The 22,132-nt window shown below is 41.8% G+C and overlaps 1 protein-coding gene across 1 annotated transcript in view; it reads left to right on the top strand.

Moving 5' to 3' along the window:
- The window catches only part of epha4b (eph receptor A4b), a 426,015-nt gene that overhangs the window by 363,512 nt on the left and 40,371 nt on the right, over positions 1–22,132 (top strand). Inside the window, exons 9-11 of the mRNA XM_068042004.1 lie at positions 4,164–4,231; positions 5,385–5,510; positions 7,227–7,412. Coding sequence (XP_067898105.1) covers positions 4,164–4,231; positions 5,385–5,510; positions 7,227–7,412 — 380 coding nt within the window. The remainder of the gene's footprint in view (positions 1–4,163; positions 4,232–5,384; positions 5,511–7,226; positions 7,413–22,132) is intronic.

Genomic DNA, 22,132 nt, shown 5'->3' with positions numbered 1-22,132 from the left:
TGTGAAAATTGGCCTCAATGCATTTTTCTGGAAGAGAAGCAAAACCAATCACGATAGACCCTTCTGATCACTCCGCAATGGTCCTGTTGGAAAGTGCATGTGTATGGACGTCAGCTGAGGATCGGATTGTGCTCAACTGTAATGCTGTTCCGTACCCCCAATTAACCTGACATTCATAATGTAGGCTTATGCTAAGGAGGGCCCTTTGAGTAATGTATTGGAGGGCTGGTAACACTGCCATAAGGAAAGGAGGAACAACCTTTTTTTTTGGACTTCTCATGATTCCCATTTAGAATGGAGGTTCGCTGTCGCATACTAAAACACAGGCACTGGCAGTGATCTGTGTACCTGCTACATCTGTTAAACCAATGACAACTTTTACATCAACTCCTGCCCTGCTCCCATATTCTAGAGTGCTCAAAAATCTATCAATCTTGGTCTTGAATATACTCATAGATTGAGCATCCACAGTCCTCTGAGGTAAAGAATTCCAAAAATTGACAACCCTCAGACTGAAGAAATTTCTCCTCATCTCAGTCTTAAATGGTCGACCCCTTATCCTAAGAATATGACCCCTAGTTCTGGACTCTCCAGCCAAGGAAACAGCCTCTCAGCATCAACCCTGTCAAGTCCTCTCAGAATTTTATGTGTTTCAATGAGATCACCTTTCATTCTCCTAAACTCCAGAGAATATAGGCTGATTCTACTCTAGCTTTCTTCATAGTACAACCCTCTCATCCCAAGAATCAATCTAATGAATGTTGCTTGCATCCCTTCTAAGGCAACTATGTCCTTCCTTAAGTAAGGAGATCAAATCGATAAATGGTACTCCAGATCTGACCAAAGCCCTATAGAATTGCTGCAAGATTTCCTTACTCTTACACTCCAATCCCCTCACAATAAAGGCTAACATACCATTTGCCTTGCAAATTGCTTTCTGTACCTGCATGTTAATTTTCTGTGACTCATGTACAAGGAGATCCAAATCCCACTGAATCTCAACATTTACTAGATTCTCACCTTTTGAGGGTTAAAAATATTCTACTTTTCCAGTCTTTCTACCAAAGTGGTGAATTTCACACTAATCCACATTATACTCCATCTGCAACCACATTTTTGCACAATTATAACACTTTGTCCTGTGGAGATTTTATTCCTCAAGGGAATGTATATTCATTGAGAATTATGAATTATTTCTTCAAACTTTTGCCGTTGCATATCTATTGTCATATCTTATAATTCGATTTCTCAATCTACTTCAGCCAATTCACCTCTTATACCTCCATAATTGGCTTTGTTTAAATATAAGATCCTGGTTTCATACTTAACCACATTACTCTCGAACCTTATATGAAACTCTACTATTTTATGATCATTCTTCCCCAGATGTTCCTTAATGAATTAGGTTATGAATTAGCCCTGTTCCGTTACATAATACTAGATCTAAAATAGCTTGTTCCCTCATTGGTTCTTCAACATATTGTTCTAGAAAACTTTCTTGTATCGATCCCATGAACTCAGCCTGCAAACCAATTTTGCCACTTTGATTTGCCCAGTCTCTAAGTAGATTAAAGCCCCCCAGGATTATTGCAGTACCTTTGTTATATTTTCCTCTAGTTTGCTGATTTGTATTCTGTCCAACATTGTAACTATTGTCAGGGGTGCTACGGACTACTTGCACCAGTGTTCTCTGCCCTTTGTTATTTCTTAGCTCCACCCATAATGATTCTACATGATGATTTACTAGGCTAAGATGTTTTTCTCACTGCTACCATTATCTCATGCTTTATCATCAGGGCCATCTACCGACTTTCCATTTTGTTTTTTTTTCCTAACAGTCAGGTACACTGGAATATTTAGTTCCCAACTTTGATTAACTTGCCACGTCCCAGTAATGACTATAAGATCAAACCCATTTATCTCTATCTGTGCCATTAGTTTATCCATCGTGTTACATGTTCATATATAGCATTTTAGTTTTAACTTGTTTTACTATTTTTCTCTGATATGGTCTTAGCCAGTAATGTTCTATTTAGATTTAGATTTTAGATTTAGAGATACAGCACTGAAACAGGCCCTTCGGCCCACCGAGTCTGTGCCGACCATCAACCACCCATTTATACTAATCGCATATTCCTACCACATTCCCACCTGTCCCTCTATTCCCCTACCACCTACCTATACTAGGGGCAATTTATAATGGCCAATTTACCTATCAACCTGAAAGTCTTTTGGTGGTGGGAGGAAACCGGAGTACCCGGCGAAAACCCACACAGACACAGGGAGAACTTGCAAACTCCACACAGGCAGTACCCAGAATTGAACCCAGGTCGCTGGAGCTGTGAGGCTGCGGTGCTAACCGCTGCGCCACTGTGCCGCCCACTATTACCATTGTTAAACTTTCTGTCCCTTTCTCACACACTCTGCTTGATTTTACCAAATAACTACACTACTCTACAGACTTAACTTTTCTCTTCAGAGTTATAGATTTACCCTTAACTGAACCGTCCTTTCCCCTTATTAGTTTAAAGCTTTATCTACCATCCTGTTTATTCAATTCTTCAGGACACTGGTCCCAATACAGTTTAAGTGGAGTCTGTCCCAATGGAACAGCTCCCTCTTTCCCCAGTACTGATGCCAGTGCTTCATGATTTGAAATCCCCACTTTCCACACCACTCCTTCTGCCACACATTTAAACCTCGAATCTGTTTGTCTTTATGCTAATTTGCATATGACTCACGTAGTAATCTAGAGATTATTACCTTTTGAGCTTCTGCTTTGTAATTTGTCCCTGGCACCTTAAACTCCCTCAGCAGAATCTCACTCCTAGTTCTGCCTATGCCATTGGTTCCTATGTGGATGACAACAACAGGATCCTCCTCTTACTTCTTCAAGTTCCAAGTAGGAGATGTTCTTACCCTGGGAAGGCAGCACAGCCTTTGGGATAAAAACAAGAAATGCTGGAATCACTCAGCAGGTCTGGCAGCATCTGTGGAAAGAGAAGCAGAGTTAACGTTTCGGGTCAGTGACCCTTCTTCGGAACAGCCTTTGGGATGCCTGGTCATGGCTGTAGTGAACAGTATCTAAGCCTCGACTATATTTTCCCTTATAACTGCCACATTCCTTTTTATTCTACCCCCTTGAATGGCCTGCTTACCTCGATGCCATGGTCACTTTTCCTTGCAGTCTTTGTTCCTATCCACACCATTGGCAAGCACTTCATACCTGTTAGACAATGGCAAAGGCTGAGGCTCCTGTATCACTGCATCTGAGGTTCCCCCACCTACCTGAATTACAGTGACGACCTCCTGTCCCTGACCACTAACCAAATCTAAACTGCTACTTAACATAAGAGATATGACTACTTCCTAGGTCAAAAACATCCAAGTAACTCTCGCCCTCCTGTTGCATCACAATGTCTGCACCTCAGATCAACAACTGTGAGCCGTAGTCTCTTACGTTGCAGACACTGCACATCAAGTTGGCCTTCACAAATTCCTATATGCTGCGGATACAGCATTCCGCCTGCATTGCTATCTCTGTCTAATCTTGTTTAATATATATTTAATTAACTAAATTTTATGTAATGAATTCACTTAGTTTATTTTATTTTGTTTAAACTAGCCAATTTAACTAGTTTAAATTATTAATTTAATAAAATATTATCCATAAATTCCTAGCTTGCACCACCATTTATATTTATTTAGAGGTATTTACCATTTGTTAAGCAAAATACTGTGGATGCTGGAACTCTGAAACAAAAACAGAAAATGCTGGAAATGGCAGCATCTGTGGAGTAAAAAACAGAGTTAACATTTCAGGTCTGTGACCTTTCATCAGTTCTGATGAAAAGTCACAGACTTGAAACATTAACTCTGTTTTTCTCTCCACAGTTGCTGTCTGACCTGCTGAGTATTTGCAGCATTTCTGTTTTTGTATTTACTGTTGGTCTGTTCTAAGTTTTTCTTTTTCTACTCACCAACTTGCACCAAGTGCTAAAACACTGGCAAAATGTTAAATACCGCATCAAGCTTACACAATCCACTACAGGTGTTCATGATGCACTCAGTTAACGTTGTAATCTGTGATTATGCTTTGTGCTTCCACTTTTGAACGGTGTTTGAACGACGTTGAACAGTATTTTCTTTTATTTGTTCCAAAGGCACTGTGGCTACATCAAAGCTAAACAAGATCCAGATGAGGAAAAAATGCAGTTCCACCATGGTCAAGGTAAGATTAAAAAAGTTCAAATAAGGTCGCACTTTGTCAAATTACAATAAGAAAGAAATGACCTAATTGAAATTCATAGGAAGTAATTATTGGGTGGGATGCAAATCCAGCATTCCACATAATCCCAGTAGTTTGTCGTCAGATGAGTTAGGTTAAAATTGCCCTCACTGAATGTCCAAAGTGGAAAAAAAACGTAATTATAATTAAGGAATAATTGCATCTGTCGCTGATCGGGCCTCATTACAGATTACAATGGTTTTGATTTGCTGAAGATATGTTGGAGAAAATCCAGATTGTGCCCAATTGTTGAACAAATTCTCCGGACTCAGACGTTGAGAACAAACTTTTTATAGCATGATATCATGGGGGAGCACACCTTACCTAAATGCGGTCCAGTGCTACTCCCAAAGAGCTACAGATCGCCGTGGATTTATATAGTATAAAAGAGGCAGAGCTAACAGTTTCACAATTAGATAAGCACCCACAAGACTGCTTACGTAATGGTGCACCGTGCAGGGTCCGAGGTCAGCGAATCATCAGTTTCAACAATAACAAGCTAGTTCCTTAATTCAATGCCCACTCCAGACACCATATCTGGCCGTAATGTCTGATTGTGGTTGGCTGCTCTGTCTACAATTTATGACTGTTGGTTGTGGTTAGATTAGCTACAAGCTGTGTCCTGCTTTTCTGCTTCTACAAAGTTATGTAATAATTAGCAAAGCTCAGAAAATTTCTCCAACAAGATACCAAGTCACCCAATTCTAGAAATACAGCAAAAGAATAGGAATAGAATGGACATCTCTTCCAATTTTATTTTCCTGCTCTATTATGATGGCAATAGACCAAAATCATATAAGCTGATTGATTTTACCCACAATTAAGATATTGTGAATGTCTAATGTGGATTTGCACTGTTACAGATATTTTGGCAGAATCTACATGCCAGTGCTGATGAAAGCCTCTACACTAGTTAATAAAGCTGTTTAATTTGAATAATGGACCTGGATTAAGACGCACACCTTTTGATACCCCACCTCGTGATTTTGACAAGACCTTTTGCATATGTTTTATTAGCTGAATATCCTGTGAGAAGAGGTCTCATTATGTACAGTACAATGATTGTGACTTCAACAGCTGTTATTGCAATTAATAGTCCGGTTGCCTGGGAGTAGAACCTACGTTCACCCACACACCTATGAGGACCCCAATCAAGCTGTTCGGGACTTTGCAAAGGAAATTGATGCATCCTGCATTCGGATTGAAAGAGTTATAGGGGCCGGTAAGTAAACTACACATCAGACAAAAGGCAGGATCTAGCGAGGAAAATGGGGCAGTTCTTTTCATCTGTTGTTTAGATCAATGTGTAGAATCCAAACAAATGGCTTTTATCTCCTTTCTGTCCCTCAATACCAAATCTGCACCACACAGCCTTGCTCAGTATGTAACTCATACCACCCCACATTCTTGCTCAGTACCAAGCCTGTACCATCCTATTCTCTTGCTCAGTACCAAGCCTGTACCACCCTACTGTCTTGCTCAGTACCAAGCCTGTACCATCCTATTCTCTTGCTCAGTACCAAGCCTGTACCACCCTACTGCCTTGCTCAGTACCAAGCCTGTACCATCCTATTCTCTTGCTCAGTACCAAGCCTGTACCACCCTACTGCCTTGCTCAGTACCAAGCCTGTACCATCCGATTCTCTTGCTCAGTACCAAGCCTGTACCACCCTACTGTCTTGCTCAGTACCAAGCCTGTACCATCCTATTCTCTTGCTCAGTACCAAGCCTGTACCACCCTACTGTCTTGCTCAGTACCAAGCCTGCACCACCCTACTGTCTTGCTCAGTACCAAGCCTGTACCATCCGATTCTCTTGCTCAGTACCAAGCCTGTACCACCCTACTGTCTTGCTCAGTCCCAAGCCTGTACCACCCTACTGCCTTGTTCAGTACCAAGTCTGTACCACCCCTACTGTCTTGCTCAGTACCAAGCCGTACCATCCTATTCACTTGCTCAGCACCAAGCCTGTACCACCCTACTGCCTTGTTCAGTACCAAGCCTGTACCATCCTATTCTCTTGCTCAGCACCAAGCCTGTACCACCCTACTGCCTTGTTCAGTACCAAGCCTGTACCACCCTACTGTCTTGCTCAGTACCAAGCTTGCACCACCCTTCTGCCTTGTTCAGTACCAAGCCTGTACCACCCTACTGTCTTGCTCAGTACCAGGCTTGCACCACCCTCTGCCTTGTTCAGTACCAAGCCTGTACCACCCTAATCATGTGCCTATTTTTCACTTAAGCCTGGAGAATGAGCCTAGGCAGGCTCTTTGAACAAAAACAGAATATGTTGAAAATACTTTGCAGGTCAGATAACATCTGTAGAAAGAAAAGCAGAGTTAATGTTTCAGGTTGATGATCTTTAATCAGCAGGAATGGCTGGACAGACAATGGAAATAGGAATCTTGGCTGATCTTCCCATCCCTGTTCCAGTGGTGCTGAAACCAATTTAAATGGCCCAGCTGCTGCCCTGGCTGATACCAGCTGACTTCAGCAGAGGAAAATGATTTCTAAATGTAGCTTGGTCTCCCTGGGTCTGAACTATTCAGCTTGCTGGCCCTTTCGTTTAACCAGCTGTGCTACAATTTCCGTTGTATTGTCAAAGCTGAGTATTCTGCATAAATTATAAGAGCAAGTGAGAGATTGATTGAAGGAGAAGAGGCACAATCTGGTAAAGTCTGAGCACAAGATTTCCCCCAGAGACCTATTTTTAAATATCTGCCAAGATGCAGACATTAATTAGACCTGTCCTTATGATAAATTCTCAGATTGGCTACATAACGCATTATGTTCTATTCCCACAGTGGACACCACCTTAATACTAATGGAAGCCAATGATGTATAACCAATGGATTATGATTATTTCTCTAAATACTTTGGCTTTACTGGTTAACAGAGCACATTATATGTGAATGAGAAGGATTTTATTTTGTGACCAGGTGAATTCGGTGAGGTTTGCAGTGGACGTCTAAAGTTACCTGGGAAGAGAGAGATCTATGTGGCCATCAAGAGCCTGAAAGCTGGCTACTCAGAGAAGCAACGCAGAGACTTCCTGAGTGAAGCAAGTATCATGGGACAGTTTGACAACCCTAACATAATCCGCCTGGAAGGGGTGGTTACAAAATGTAGGTATTTCTAACAAAATCACGTCTTGTAGAATATTAATTCCCCAGCTTTTGGGAGTTTGCTTTTCAGCAATACGCCTGAGATTGATTGCAGGAAGTTCTGGTTTAAAAGATTATGAACCATGCATGAAACAAGCTTCTTTCAATTGAGATAAATCAGCATTATAATTATGCCATTAAGACCCCCTGAATTCCAGTAACTTACTTGGATTTGAGCACCCTGTTCTACTTAGCACTCACTTAAAGGGGGATTACGATCTCTTTTGGGAATATTTGAAACAGGCCGGAACCACCTGCTCAATACACTGCACGACCACACCATGTTAGCAGCTGCACCTTGAATGCTCCATCTGCTGCATGCCAGCTTGGTTTTGTTTTCTATTCTGTCACTTTCTTTCCCTCCACTGCTGCTAGGGTTGCCAATCTTCCAGCGTTATCCTGAGTCACCAGGAATTAAAGATTAATCTCCAAGCCACTCAGGAGAGAATACAGATGGTATCTATAAGTGCATTAAAGAAATTGTATTTTTCGTAATAACTTTCTTTGAACACTTTCATTTTTTTAGCTACAAAAATTTTGGAGATAGGGAAAAGAGGTCCTTCGAGTGGATGGACAGTTGAAGATGGGAGATCATGTGATGAAACTTTCAGCTATATAACCAATCAGAATTGGGAACCCTAACTGCTCTTGTCTCCAAAACACTGGCTTTCTACTGTGGTGCGGGCCTCACAGGACACTGGGCGGATTCTAGTTTCTCAGCCAAGTGGACGCTGTTTGTACATGAGCCTAAATGGGGAGGGTTAGTGGGGGGAAATTCAGTTATGGAGGTGAGCATCACAGCAAAGCCCAATACTACCCTCATCTGCTCTCCACACATGTACACTCCCAGCAAGCGTCACCGGTAGAAGTTAGCAACCACAGACACTTATCCCTACTGTTATGATCCCTGTGGAGATCAACAAACCAGAAAAACAGAATTTAACAAACAACCCCTGTAAAAAAAAACAAATGGACAAGATTTCGCTTTTATAATTTGTACTTTAACAATCAAATCAAGATCAACATAAATTAAACATGAATTAACAGACAGATCATAGTCAAGACATATTTTCAAATTTCACATTAACTACCAGATACACCAGGGATAGGATCTCACGGATTTACTGGGCAGTCCACTCCGCACATATGGCACCAATTACAGCCACAATGTTCTTCAAAGCTCTGAACTTCCTCAGGTACATCTCCAGTTTCTTTCCTCAAAGATGTAGCTACCAATTCTCATTCGACAGCAGTTCCCCTTCAAACTGAACTCCACCGGTATGGTCTTCACCCAGAACCTCCTCAGCTCTGTTCATGATGGTCTTGATCCACCAGTATTACCTTTATCCGAGCCCTTCGTTGACAACCCTGTGCACTGTATGGGTCTGGTTAATCAGTTACTTTAACAGAAACTGCTGTAGCAGCTCATCTTTGCCTATTGACAGCTCTTAGTTTCAGCCTTCACTTTCTTCAGCCTGCCAGCTCTCTTGCGCCTGCATGATCTGAGCTTGAATAGATCAGTGTCCTTTTTAATCAGGTTCCAACCAATTTCTGTTTCCCAGAAACCTGAAGTTTTATTTATTTAGAGATACAGCACTGAAACAGGCCCTTCGGCCCACAGAGTCTGTGCTGACCAACAACCACCGATTTATACTAATCCTACATTAACCCCATCTTCCCTACCACATCCCCACCATTCTCCTACCATCTACCTACACTAGGGGCAATTTATAATGGCCAGTTTACCTATCAACCTGCAAGTCTTTGGCTGTGGGAGGAAACTGGAGCACCCGGCAGAAACCCATGCAGTCACAGGGAGAACTTGCAAACTCCACACAGGCAGTACCCAGAACTGAACCCGGATCGCTGGAGTTGTGAGGCTGCGGTGCTAACCACTGCGCCACTGTGCAGTTTTTGTTTCAGTTTCCGTTTCCCTTTCAGTTAGGGTCTGTCTCAGAAAAAAAGCTTTGAAACCTGGGGTCAATGTAGCTAACAGAACATTTGACAAGTCATCTGTTCAGACAACAGTTTGCACATGCTCCCCCACTGATCTCGTAAACCACGGATTCCATCACACTAACTTAACTTAGTGTCGCTGAGGTCAGTGGTAGTATCCCTACTCTGGTTAAGTTCAGCTAACTCAGTATTGCTTTCAAGTGCTTAAGCTTGATTTTTGTGCAAATTGAGATGAGTCACAAGATTAAGAATGTCACAATCAGGTGAGGAGGGGTCACAGGACTCCCCTCTTGTCCTTCTCCTTGTATGACCACAGCAGGGTTTATTCATTTTAAAACAATGGATGTGTTTACTAGTTCAGTGAGTGTTTTACCTTTTACCTTTGCTGTGATCATAAAAGAATCAATTGGACAGACTTTCTAGAGTTTAATCAAAAAAGTGGTGAATTTATTGTACTTAAAAAAAAACTAAACCCTATCTCGATAAAATAATAAACTACACTATACTTTCATTCATACGCACATGCACACACACACACACACACACATGAGGAAAGTGAAGGGTGATAAGGAATAGTCTGGTTTAGATTAGAGTTCTGAACAAGTAAAAATAATATATATCGTCTTGGGATCGGGTAATTCTGTTGTCTTCTGGCTGAAGTTGTGATCTTGACGTCTCCGGCTGGTAGAAGTGCAGTTTGTGGCTGGCCCTCCTGGTTCAGGGTTTTTCTTGGAGATAAAGTTAAAGGTGTCTTTCCTTCCTGCGGTCTCTGTAGCAATGGTAGTCTTGGCTGTTCCACAGTCGCAGACAGGTTTCAAACTTGCAATATTATCTGGTGAGAGAGAGTGAGACAGACAGCCCTACTGGGGTCTTGTCTGGTTAGCCCTCAAAGCTTGTTTGTTTCAAAGTCTCAGGAGCTTGTCCTTTTGCAAAAGACTGCTTTTTCCACAGATGGGGAGGCAACATGATTGTCCAGTCTCCTCATTTGCAATTTAATTAGATTTGAATCTAGGTATTTTCAATCTCTCTGGAGTCTCATTGTTTCACTGTTCACCCCCTGAGAGGATGACATCATACCCTGGTCACATTCCAAGCTGGCCAATCAGTAGCAGGTTCTGCAGGGCAGGATTGGTCACTCCATCACTCTGCTAGTGGCATATGGCTTATATTAACTACTGACTAAAGAAAGCAAGATGGAGTCTTGATGTACCTTAGTTTAAAAAATAGATGTTTGTTTTGCATTTTGATCGTTTTAAATGTATTGTTAAAAAGATGTGGGCTTAACTAATTGTGATTAGAGTATTTAATAAAATTATCACATATTGAGTAGCTTTGGTCCTCAGATTCAGAGAATCTAACATTTGGATCGTCTGAAATTAGTTTTGTTTGTTTGCGACTCCACTAATAGACCAGGGTCCTGGATACTCATTCACTACTAAATCAAAATACTCCCATTACTGTACCGCCAAGCATTGGATGCATATATTCCTCCTCCCTCCCCCAAGTAGATTACCAGGGACCAGACACATGCCAAAATTCCTCATCCACAAAGACCAGCAGGAAAAAGCCTCTGTCACGAATGAAAAAATATGTACCACCTGAGACTTTACGAAGCCACAAACAGCAAGCCACATTCTATCCACTTTGGAGTAGTGTTTCTCATCATTCATCACCTCACAATAGGTTCGTCTTCTCATAGCAGTCGTGTTATAGCATCCAATAAAGCTGAAGGTGGCCACCATAACAATAGCAGAACCGCACAAAGATTTCAAAAGATACTTCATAACTTTATCTAAAGGTATAGTGCAGAGAGTTTACTTTGGACCATTTGGAACTTCAACCCTTTTGAAACAGATTCTTCAGACATCCTCCCACTACAAGACAAAGCTCCTGTGGCACAAAATGTCTTTGCAATTGTTCATAATATATGGTTCAACATTAATTAATATTGCACTTCAATTTCTTTTTTTTCAGCTTGGTTAGTTTGGGCATTAATGAATATTTATTTTTCATGTGCTGATTAATGAACTGTAAATAGATTACAGGGCTAGTCTCAGAGGCCTTTTGGCATGCGGATCAAAACAATCGTCATTTAGGCTCGGCTTTGGATATGTGATTCTGATTTATATTAACAATTCAAACAAACACCACTAATTAAATTGATTGAACTTTGTCATGATAGCATGAATATTCAATTGAAGACCTAGATTAAGGAGCACATTTAAAAGGATGAAGAAGCATACATCATATGAAAAGATTATAAATGTGCCACAGAAAGGTTTACTGTGATCAGGCAATACAATTAGATTTTTTTAAACAATTAGCAGATTTGAAGCTTTCAAAGTGACAAAGCAAGGTTATCCCCGAGTGAAAAATGCTGAAATCAGCTTTTTCCGTACCTCAGCCCCTTTCCTCCACAAAAAGCTTACAGAGAAGCCAGACTGTCAGATACACTTTTAAAAAGGGAACACTTAGAAAGAGTTCTGATTGATTTCAAGGGTATTGTCACCTGTTCAAGTATAAGAACAAGGAAAGTGTGGAACAAGGAAAGGTTAATTGACCTGTCAAGTCTACCTCTCCCACAGACCACAATCTCCCCCTCACATGGACTTAAGCTTTTAAGGGAAGTGTCTGCAAAATATCTCCCCGACATCCCAAAGCAACCGAGGCTCCAAAATATCAATTCGTCCCCGCCAGTCTGCCTTGAAAAACAGAAAATGCTGGAACTATACAGCATCCATAACTGGAAAAAAATAAGTTAATGGTTTCAATCAATTCCAAACTGTGACATCTGAAACACTAATCTCCCTTTTTTCTTTATTGATGTATTTTAAGCATTTCCTGTTTTTCTTTCAGATTGCCAACAATTCTAGTTTTTAACTCCACTACTTAACACTGGTTGGTTGATTGCGGGAAATATCTTGGGCATGTAGTCCAGGCATAGGTGGAGTTAAGGTTAATGGATTTAGGCAGGGTGGGTGGGGGAGGGAGAACTGTCGAAGTCCAGATTTGGCCAACGTAGCACAACACAGTAATAGTGATGTCCTCCATTGACATGTTGCCATCATTTTAGACTCAAAAAGGCAATGCGATGAGCAATTTAAAAGTTAAATGAGTAAATTATTTGCAGTTGGTTTTGGCCCAGTCATGACACTGAAAATTGGCCAGCCTCAAAAAGTGACTGGGGGGAGGGAGCATGAGCTCCTTAGACAGCACCTTCCAAACCTGCAACCTCCACCACCTAGAAGGACAAGGGCAGCAGATGCATGGGAACACCACCACCTGCAAGTTCCCCTCCAAGTCACACACCATCCTGACTTGGAACGATATCGCCGTTCCTTCACTGTCGTTGGGTCAAAATCCTGGTGCTCCCTTCCTAACAGTACTGTGGGTTTACCTACCCCACATGGACTGCAGCGGTTCAAGAAGGCAGCTCACCACCACCTTCTCAAGGGCAATTAAGGATGGGTAATAAATGCTGGCCTAGCATGCGATGCCCACATCCCCATGAATGAATAAGAAAAAAATCTCCTTTCCGCCATTGTTTCCACTGCTGAATCCCAGAGCCATTGTGATCCATTTACCCTTCAAAATGCTTCACTCCTTTCAGAAACCAAGTGAGTGATGTGACATCACTGCATCACCCATGACCCTCGCAATTAAAACCATTCAGCCACACACCCACAACTCAAAATGAACAAATGTACAGTGATTCACCAGTTACACATCTACTGCTCCTGAGCATACTTCCCTGTAACAAATATGGATTTTGTTTTCAGGAAATGCTGTTCCAAGGCATAAGCCTGTTGCAAGACTCCCCCAAAGTAGATTTTCAACTTTATCACTTGGGTGGAAAACTGGCGTTGTGGATCGGCTGCCTGTTACAGAAAGTGACCAATTTCATTTCCATTGATTTAAGGCGAGTCCTTTAACAGGCGGACACCCAGGCAAAGGATGAGAAAAATCAAACCCCTGCACTGGCAACCCCCCAAAACATAGACACATAGAAAAAATAGGAGCAGGAGTACGCCTTTAGGCTCTTCGAGCCTGCACTGCCATTCAATACGATCATGGCTGATCATCCAAACTCAGTACCCTGTTCCAGCTTTCTGCCCATATCCTTTGATACCTTTAATCCTAAGAACTATAACCATACTGTTCCTTCAGCATCCATTTCCTCCTGTCTATTATTATGAGGAATACTTTTGTTTAATTGAGGAAAGTGGATGACATTGCCAGATAGTTTGCTTTAAGTGAAGCTACTGGCTCCAATCGATCACTGAAGCCCACTGAGTTATCACCCACCTCTGAAAAATGTGTTCTTCAGCAGCACGTAATTTTTATTCCATGTGATTCCAAGTAATTTCTGAACTGCATCTTTAAGTTCATTTGCACCACACAGTGAGATCCAGCCAAGACTGCACTTATGATTATTCTTAAGTAGCTTGTTCATATTCTGTATCAGCTTAATCTGACAAATTGTCTGGTTATCTGATTATTTTAGGCTTTCCAGCAAATTAAATAGAACTACAAATATCATTTCCTTGATTTCAATTTTGGAATGCAAAAGTCGGGCTAAGCTGTTAAGATATCATCAGAGCTGTAGTATTTGGCTGAGAGATATCCTTTGGAGAGTATCAGAGGAAATATGTGTCTTGATCCAGTTCAGATTGAAGCTAAAGATGAAGGTTGCAACGGGAGGGTAATAAGGAAAAAAGTAAAGTTTGTAAAAGGGGCTCAGATTTTAAGAAAGGCCAAGAACTCGATATTCTTTATAGTGTTCAAAATGCCCTGATGCCTCCTGTTGTATGCCATTTGCAAACGTCTCCTATGCAGCGGTTGATGATAAATACCGGAGAGGAGCCAATCGATTGTTCAGCATGAAAAAGAGCAATAAAGACCAGGGGTTGGGAGGAGGATATAAAACAATCAGCCAGGATCCCAGGATTGCTACCCAGTGAGGAGAAAGTGCTGAGAGCAGAATCCGTTCTCAGCCATGATGTTTCCGTAATTATACAGTTTCCGAACACTCGAGTACATTTTGAGATTTGCTGCCTGGGCGTCCTTAACAAAAAACGCCAAATTTTCATTTGCAGTGAAAATTGGGCAGTTGCTATTCTACATGAATGACCTGTAACAGCAGTTCAACAACCAGATGGTAAGTTGAAAATGTGGCCCCTTGCCTAGAGATATGTATTGAGAATAGCCACCTGGGCAAGATACAATAAGCTGGCCTGTGCCTGTGGAATTGTGCCCAATGTTAGCACCTTCAGGAGAGAAGAATATAGCAAGAGAAAGATTTATTTTTCATTAAGCAGATTCCTCAAGAGTGGGATAAGGTTTCTTTTGAGTGCGATGTGTTCGCTGGTACAAACATAATGGGATGATTCCCCCGACCACTGATTCTAACAAAACCACTAACAGATTTATTTTTCAAACACATTCAATAACAAAGAGATGTCCACCTGCAGTCCACTCTCCATGGACATAAGCCACCTTTTGAAGCAGATGAAGTGCAGCACTGAAATCGTTGGCTGCCTAATCTCACTGTTGCGAATGAGCTCTAATTCCTCCATTGTATTTAGTATCCTCATGAAGCTGTGGAGCATGAAATCATTAGCACCAGGTTATTAACAAGCCATTCTACACTACCAATGATCACAACGTGATATTTCAATGGCATCTTATCATTCTCTTGCCTATTTTGATTACTTCAATTTAGATTACTCAATATTGTAAAGCAGAGGCGAAACACACAGTATCATAGGAATATATCAACTCACAGATTGCCAAAAAAACTTGAACCTCATAATACTTTATTCTCAGTAGCATTTGTGGTTTGTGTCTTGGCAGTATTTACAAAGAGGCATTGGAAACCAAAGCATGAAAACTGGTTTTCTTTAAACAATCTAGTCAAGTAGATAAAAACAGAAAATGCTGGAAACACTCAGCAGGTCAGGCAGCACCTGAGGAGAGAGAAACAGAGTTAATGTTTCAGATCGATGACCTTTTATCAGACCAATGGGGTAGCCTTTTCATCTGCTGGCCTGAAAGCATTGGCTCATTCTGGTGTATGGTTGAACAGGCACCAGGATCCCTCCGATACCCTGTCCAAGTATCCATTGCTGATGTGTGAACCTAAGGCATCAGGAGTCAGTTTGACCCTGAGAGTATCAAATCCAAATCTCATCCTGCCCTCACCCAATCTGCAGTCTTTTCAGTAGGTACCACAAGATAGTAATTAGTGGCAGCATTCTTTGCTTTTTTTTCACTCTCCACCTGGGACCACTGAGGCCATCTGCAAAGACTAATTAATTGAGTCTTGATGGAACTTCCACTCCTCTTGAAATAAATATTGCAAAATATGGTTTGATTAGTGTCACGCTTACGAGAAGTGTAATAAAAAAAAATACAGACAAACAGATGGCTGCATGTATGTTCTAACATTGCCACGCTGTCTGTTTAGAAAAAAGGATGCCTAACTAGGTTGAGAGGTGTTAATTATACCCATCCTGAAACATCCCTGAATTGAATGCGTTCTTCTGAAACAAAGAAGTAGTCACATCCTGGGCCATTGTTGGTCACTACAGGGAAGAAAATCCCTGTCTCCCAGCAGAGGCGAGATATGAAAGAATTTTAATCTTAAAAAGACAGCCTGCAAAGAGAGAGAAAGACACCCAGAAAGAAGCATCACCAAGATGCTTGACCAGCTAAGAGCTGGGAGAAAATCAAGCAAGCCAGAAGGGAGGTGCCCTGCTGGGAATTCTACATTTCCAACCTATGCAGCAGTGAATTCAAAGTGATCCTCTGTCTTCAAACGGAACTTTCCACCAAGAGAGAAACCTACAGGCACCTCAGGCCTGCAACCAATGTGAACTTGACTTCCGAGAAAATTCAATAGGCTTACCGTGAACCCCAAAACACTACCTCACTTGAAAATCACTTACCCCTTTTCCTCTCTATCTATCTCTTTTTGTGTGTGTGTGTGCACGAGTGAATGCGTGAGTGGATGCGGACGATTTCGCGATGAGGCATATTGGTCAATAAATAATTAATCTTCTGTTTTAAACCTACAAGAAAATCTGTTGCTGTCTCTTTATTTGAAAAATAAAACCCTAAAAAAAAAACTCTTGCGGTTGTCATGTGGGAGTTGGACACCCCTCATCATGTGGCCGTAACACTAGAAAATTAGGAGATGAAATTGGTCACCACCAGTTGGGCAAAACGAGGTAATTCCACAATGGAGAGACAATCTTGCAAAGTGTAAAGCGACCTGCCAATTTGCTGTCACCTCCTATTGCACTACTGTCAGTGAGCAATTTCACCCACTCTAATGACAAAAATTGTGAACTAGAATAATAAGCAAACTTATGTAGATTGATTTGTGATTGCATATATTGACCTAGTTTAATAAAATATCTAAGGGGAGAAGTTTATCCATGTGGCGGGGGCCTCTAAGTCCAGTAAAAGTGACGCCGAGATCCGTGCCACCTCTTCTCTTGAAGGCCTGCAAAATCTCATGCCAAGAAGATACTTAAGTGGACATCAGCAGGTCTTCCACAGGATCAAGGACCCTGTCCCCAGAAGCCCAGCCCTTGGAGAGCTGCCAGCCACTCAGAGATAGGCAGCTACAGCACCGTGCAGAGGCGGTGGCTGCTGCTGGAGGAGCACCAACTGGAGGCCAAGGAGTGTCACTGGAACCAGGCCTCAGGTATGTCAGGGCGGGAGGGGTCTCGTAGCGGGAGGGGTGTCTGCAGCAAGGGAAGGAGGGGTGGTTCTCAGCGGGCGCCCCCACTCCCCCCCTTCCTCATACCAAGTCCCTCATTCGGGCACCAAGTCCCTTTAAACGAGCACCCCCAAAACCCCACCCCCCCCAGAGCTGGGAAGCAGCCTACATGGTTTACTGAGCAGTGCTTCCCCTGCAGCGACAGGGCAGCACGGTGCATGGCTAATTGCCACTGCGGCAGGAAGAGGTCTTTAATTGGGGTTAATTGCCCAGTTAAGGGCCTCAATTGGCGACGGGTGGGAAAGCCGTTCACAGGGTGTCCCACCCCAGACTAAAGTTTGGCAGAAGTGGGATGGTGGCAGAACCCCCAAACCCCACTCCCACCATGCCACCCGATTTTATGTTCTCCCTCTTCCAAACCTGCCACATGGGAGAGCATAAGATTTCCTCCGAAGTGTGCCAGTTCTTTTCATTTAACATTAGACACTTCAAATTAAGTCAGTTTAGTTTAACAAGAAATAATTTGAAAATCTGATACCCAGTGCCAAATATGTATAAACAGGAATTTTGACCAGATAAGTGAGTAATTAGATAAAGAGTAACAGGTGAAGCAAATCTGACAACTCAGATCAATTGTGATAATACAACCTGTATTTACTGGCCATCCTGCCTTAAAGATGTCATTTGGAAAGCACTTCTTGCAGGTTTGCTTGTTATTCTACACCAGCCTCAATACACGAGTTCCGGATATGGCTATGTCTGTTGGATAATTTATGCAGGAATCAATAGCCATTTGCCACCAAGATCAGAGTTCAATAAATTTGCATAGGCATGTTCGAGAATTTGTAGTTTGCTCTCACACAGAGAACTAAGCTTAGTCTGTGGTTTTAATGTGCTATCTAAATATCTTGAATGCTGGTAGCCATTTTGGGCAGATTTAGGATGTATGCCACAGCTAAGAGTGTTGTATTTAGGAAGTTTCTTCAACCTCTTGTAAAGATTCCAGATTCAGCAGCCATTTTATGAGGTTTTTTCTTCCGAGACAGAAAGGTATTTGCTGTGGATTGAGGGCATAAATGCGCTCTCTCTCTCTCTCTATATCTATATACATATGTATATCAACATTGTGTTTTGTAATAGAGGAAGTGATAACAGCCCTTTAAATAGATAAAGTTTAAAACAATGCCAAAGTACATTGTATCATCATAGAAATATAAAACATGGAGGAAAACCATTCGGTTCATTGTTTCTCTGCTAGCTCTTTGAAAGAGCTATCCGTTCAGTGCCATTCTCCTGCCCTTTCCCCATAGTCCTACAATTTTTTTTCTCTTCAGCTATTTATCCAATTCCCTTTTGAAAGTTATTATTGAATCTGCTTGTACAATTCTTTCAGGCAACGCATTCCAGATCACAACAACTTTCTCCTTGGGCTGAATTTTATGCTGCCCAAGCGGGTCGGATGATGACGTGGGCGTAGCGTAAAATTGAGTGGGAGGTTCTGGGAGGCCTACCCGCCCAGCTCCTGCCTCCAGTCAACTTTATGGCGGTCGAGCGGGGGCGCTGGGGATCGGGGTGGGGGTGGTCCATGGCAGTTGGGCACAGGGTGCCCAATTGAGGGCCACCCCCGTCTCTCAACCCACCCTGGAACCCAAGACGCCCCCCCCCCTCCTCCCAAACAACCAATCCAGCCTTACCAGAGAAGGACTGATCTGCCTGGTGAGGCAGGCCCAACTTACCTTGTCTCCTGGCTCCATCTGGTTGGCTGGGCTACAGTCCCAGCAGTGGCCACTGCTCCCGGTGGCGCTGCTGGGACTAAGAGCTGTCAGCCCGCTGATTGGCTGGCAGTTCAATGAGGTGGGACTTCCTCCCTCAAGCAGGTGGATGTCCCACCTCAGGACAATTAAAGCCCGGGGACCCGTAAAATGTGGGACGGCTCCCCGGGCTAGGCGGAAGTGGGTTCGCCACTGGCTTTTATATCAGTGGCCAATTCCCGTCCACCTAAGGTGAAATCCAGCTCCTTATCTCACCCATTTCTTTTGCCAGAACCTTAAATTTGTTTCTTATGGTCACCGATCCTTCTGCCACTAGATACAGTTTGTCCTAATTTATTTGATCAAAACCATTCATGATTTTGAACACCTCTATTAAATCATTCCCTTAATATTCTCTGCTCCAAGGAGAACAACCTCAACTTCTCTAGTCTCTCCAGGTAACTGCAGTCCCTTGTCCCTGGTACCATTCTAGTAAATCTCCTCTACACCCTCTCTAAAGCCTTGACATACTTCCAAAGTAATTTATAAAAGTTGATCGTAACTTCCTTGCTCTTGTACTCTATGCCTTTGTTTAGGAAACCAAGGATCCCATTTAAAAAAAATAATATTTATTATTACCTGACCGTCATATTAGCTCGCACAATGCTAGTGTCATTTTCAGTGATACTCTCTGTGTATCTTCTCTGGAGCTTGGTAGCAAGTGTTGTTCTTGGCACAGTTGTAACATTCGCCTCTTGTCAGAAAGTTGTGGGTTCAAGCCCTACTTGCAGAGATTTGAGCACATATTTCAGTTTGACATTCCACTGCAGTATTGAGGGTGTCCTGGCAAATATTTATTGCTTAACCAATGCCAAAAATAGATGATCTAGTCATTAACTCATTGCTGTCTGTGGCACCTTGCTGTGTGCAAATTAATTATTGTGTTTCCGATATTATAACAGTGACTACACTTCAAAAATACTTAATTGGAAGGAAAGCACTTTTGGATATCCTGAGGTCATGAAAAGTGCTATATAAATGCAAGTCCTTCCTAACCAGTGCATTCAATGAGAGGTCTGTTTTGAAAAATAGAAGGGGCATTTCCTTAAATTCTTTCCGTTAACTGCCTTGTACTAAATTTGTGCCCCTGTGCCACACTTTATATTGTTGCAATTCCCACACTGTTGATGACAAGGTGGATGTTGAAAGGATGTTTCCTCTTGTGGGTGAGTCCAGAACTAGGGGACACTGTTTTAAAATTTGGGGTCGCCCTTGTAAGGGAGACATTTTTTCGCACAGAGGGCTGTGAGACTTTGGAACTCTGTCTCCGAAGATGGTGGAGGCAGGGTCATTGAATATTTTTAAGGCGAAGGTAGATAGATTCTTGTTAGGCAAGGGAATCAAAGGTTATCGGGGGTAGGTGGGAGTGGCGGAGCAGGTCGAATGGGGCTGAATGGCTTACTTCTGCTCCTAATTCGTATGTTCGTATCTTCGTATGAAACTTCTGCCCTGTACTAAGAAAAAACTGCTGCTGCCTTCACTTGTCTAATCTGCTCATCAATGCAATTTATCCTCAAGATAGTGGCCTGGAGTTTCGCTTTTGCACTAGTTTTCTCAGCACAGCTCGCCTGAAATTGACCAAAATAGCGCAAAAAACTCACAGAACTTTAAGTGCAAATTACATTCAATGCAAATCAAGTTTCCATGATCTTTTGCGCTGGTTTAAAAACATTGTGCTGATAACTGACCCTACCCACAAATTTGGCCACGTCCCCATAACGAATTAATCTCCATGACAAGTTCCCACTGATTGTGCCCATTTGGGGGCCTTTCAGAAGGCTCTTAAAAGTAAGCTTTATTTTTGGCATAAGGGCACTAATAGGCACTTTTAAAAGATTTAAAATATTAAAATATTTTTGATTTAATTACAAAATGACTACTGTACACCACGGAAACTGATAAATGGTTCTGTAGAGTGTTTTTAAAAGTCATTTTCCATTATTGAAAATCAAATTACTCACAGGTGGTGGAGCAGCCACTGATTAAAAATGCATATTTCTTGTGATAAGCCCATTTTCAATTGTAATACTAAAGCTGCAATTCTTAAATGTATCACCAAATATTTGTTAATGAAATTTTTAAAAAAATCATTCTAAAACATTGCTCAATTGCACTGGCTCATGGAAGACTTTCTGTTCGGTGTTATGCAAATGGGTTTGAGCTGACAACTGACCCACTGACAAAAAAACACTTCTGAACATGACAGTATGTTTGAGTGAAATTTGCTTTCAGATTGCCGACTGCACCAAAACAGAAGCTCTTGGTCACTAACTTTATCTACTATCAGTCACCAAATATCCTAGAGCCACAAGTTTGTGTTGTATGTAGTGTAATGCCCCAGGCACTCAAGATACATTCAAAACAGTGACTAACCTTGGATCAAATGTGTTCCTCCAATAGAACCAGAGTGAAGTGTGTTCTACTTCCTAATTTCTAATAAAATACTGTATTCAGAATTGTAACTGGAGGAAATCTCTGCTATTTATAGTGAAAACATAACCCCGTTCTTAATACTCAGTTTTAACTTTGCAATAAATGAAGAAGAAAATTCCATAAAAGAAAAATTTCTCCAGGCACATCCATTTCTTTTGTCTATCATCTTAAAGCTCTGTCCTCTTACAAGCTTCTCGTGACTTGCCCTTAAAATACACTCCAAGCTCTCAGATAGCAGAGTAAAGTTCCCTCAAAGGATGTTCCTGGTCTGTGCACATATTGCTCCATACAGCCATAGTTCTAGGGTTTTACCAATAGGTTCTAAAGTGATGTTGTTGAGAACTTGCAAATTTGCCAAGTTAGATATTCTTGGCAACAGGCAAGTTTCCCCACGGCCAATCCAAGACAGATGTTCCAGGATCCCTAATGACACTTTAATGGCCATCTGCTTTCAACTTTATCCAGTTTGCAGCATTCATTTGGAAATGAAGACATGGAGACACAGATTATTTTCAATATAAATTGGAACGATGACTTATAAATGTTCAAAAATTACCAAAATAAGAGTTTTAAGGACAAGTTACAGTCCTAATTCAATCTAATCAGAAAAGCTAAATTACATTGGCTTCAATTTTCAGGTCTGAATTGTTGTTTCCTGTGTAGAAATGTTTATTTTTAAATACAGTTTCTTATGTGGATCAGCAGTTTATTTAAAGTGGCAGAATCCGATCTCCTTGTGGGTTCACTGAGTTTAT

This window comes from Heterodontus francisci, chromosome 11, assembly GCF_036365525.1.
Source record: "Heterodontus francisci isolate sHetFra1 chromosome 11, sHetFra1.hap1, whole genome shotgun sequence".
NCBI lineage: Eukaryota > Metazoa > Chordata > Chondrichthyes > Heterodontiformes > Heterodontidae > Heterodontus > Heterodontus francisci.
The sequence above is the reverse complement of the archived record's forward strand: the minus strand, read 5'-3'. Positions and strand labels throughout refer to the sequence as shown.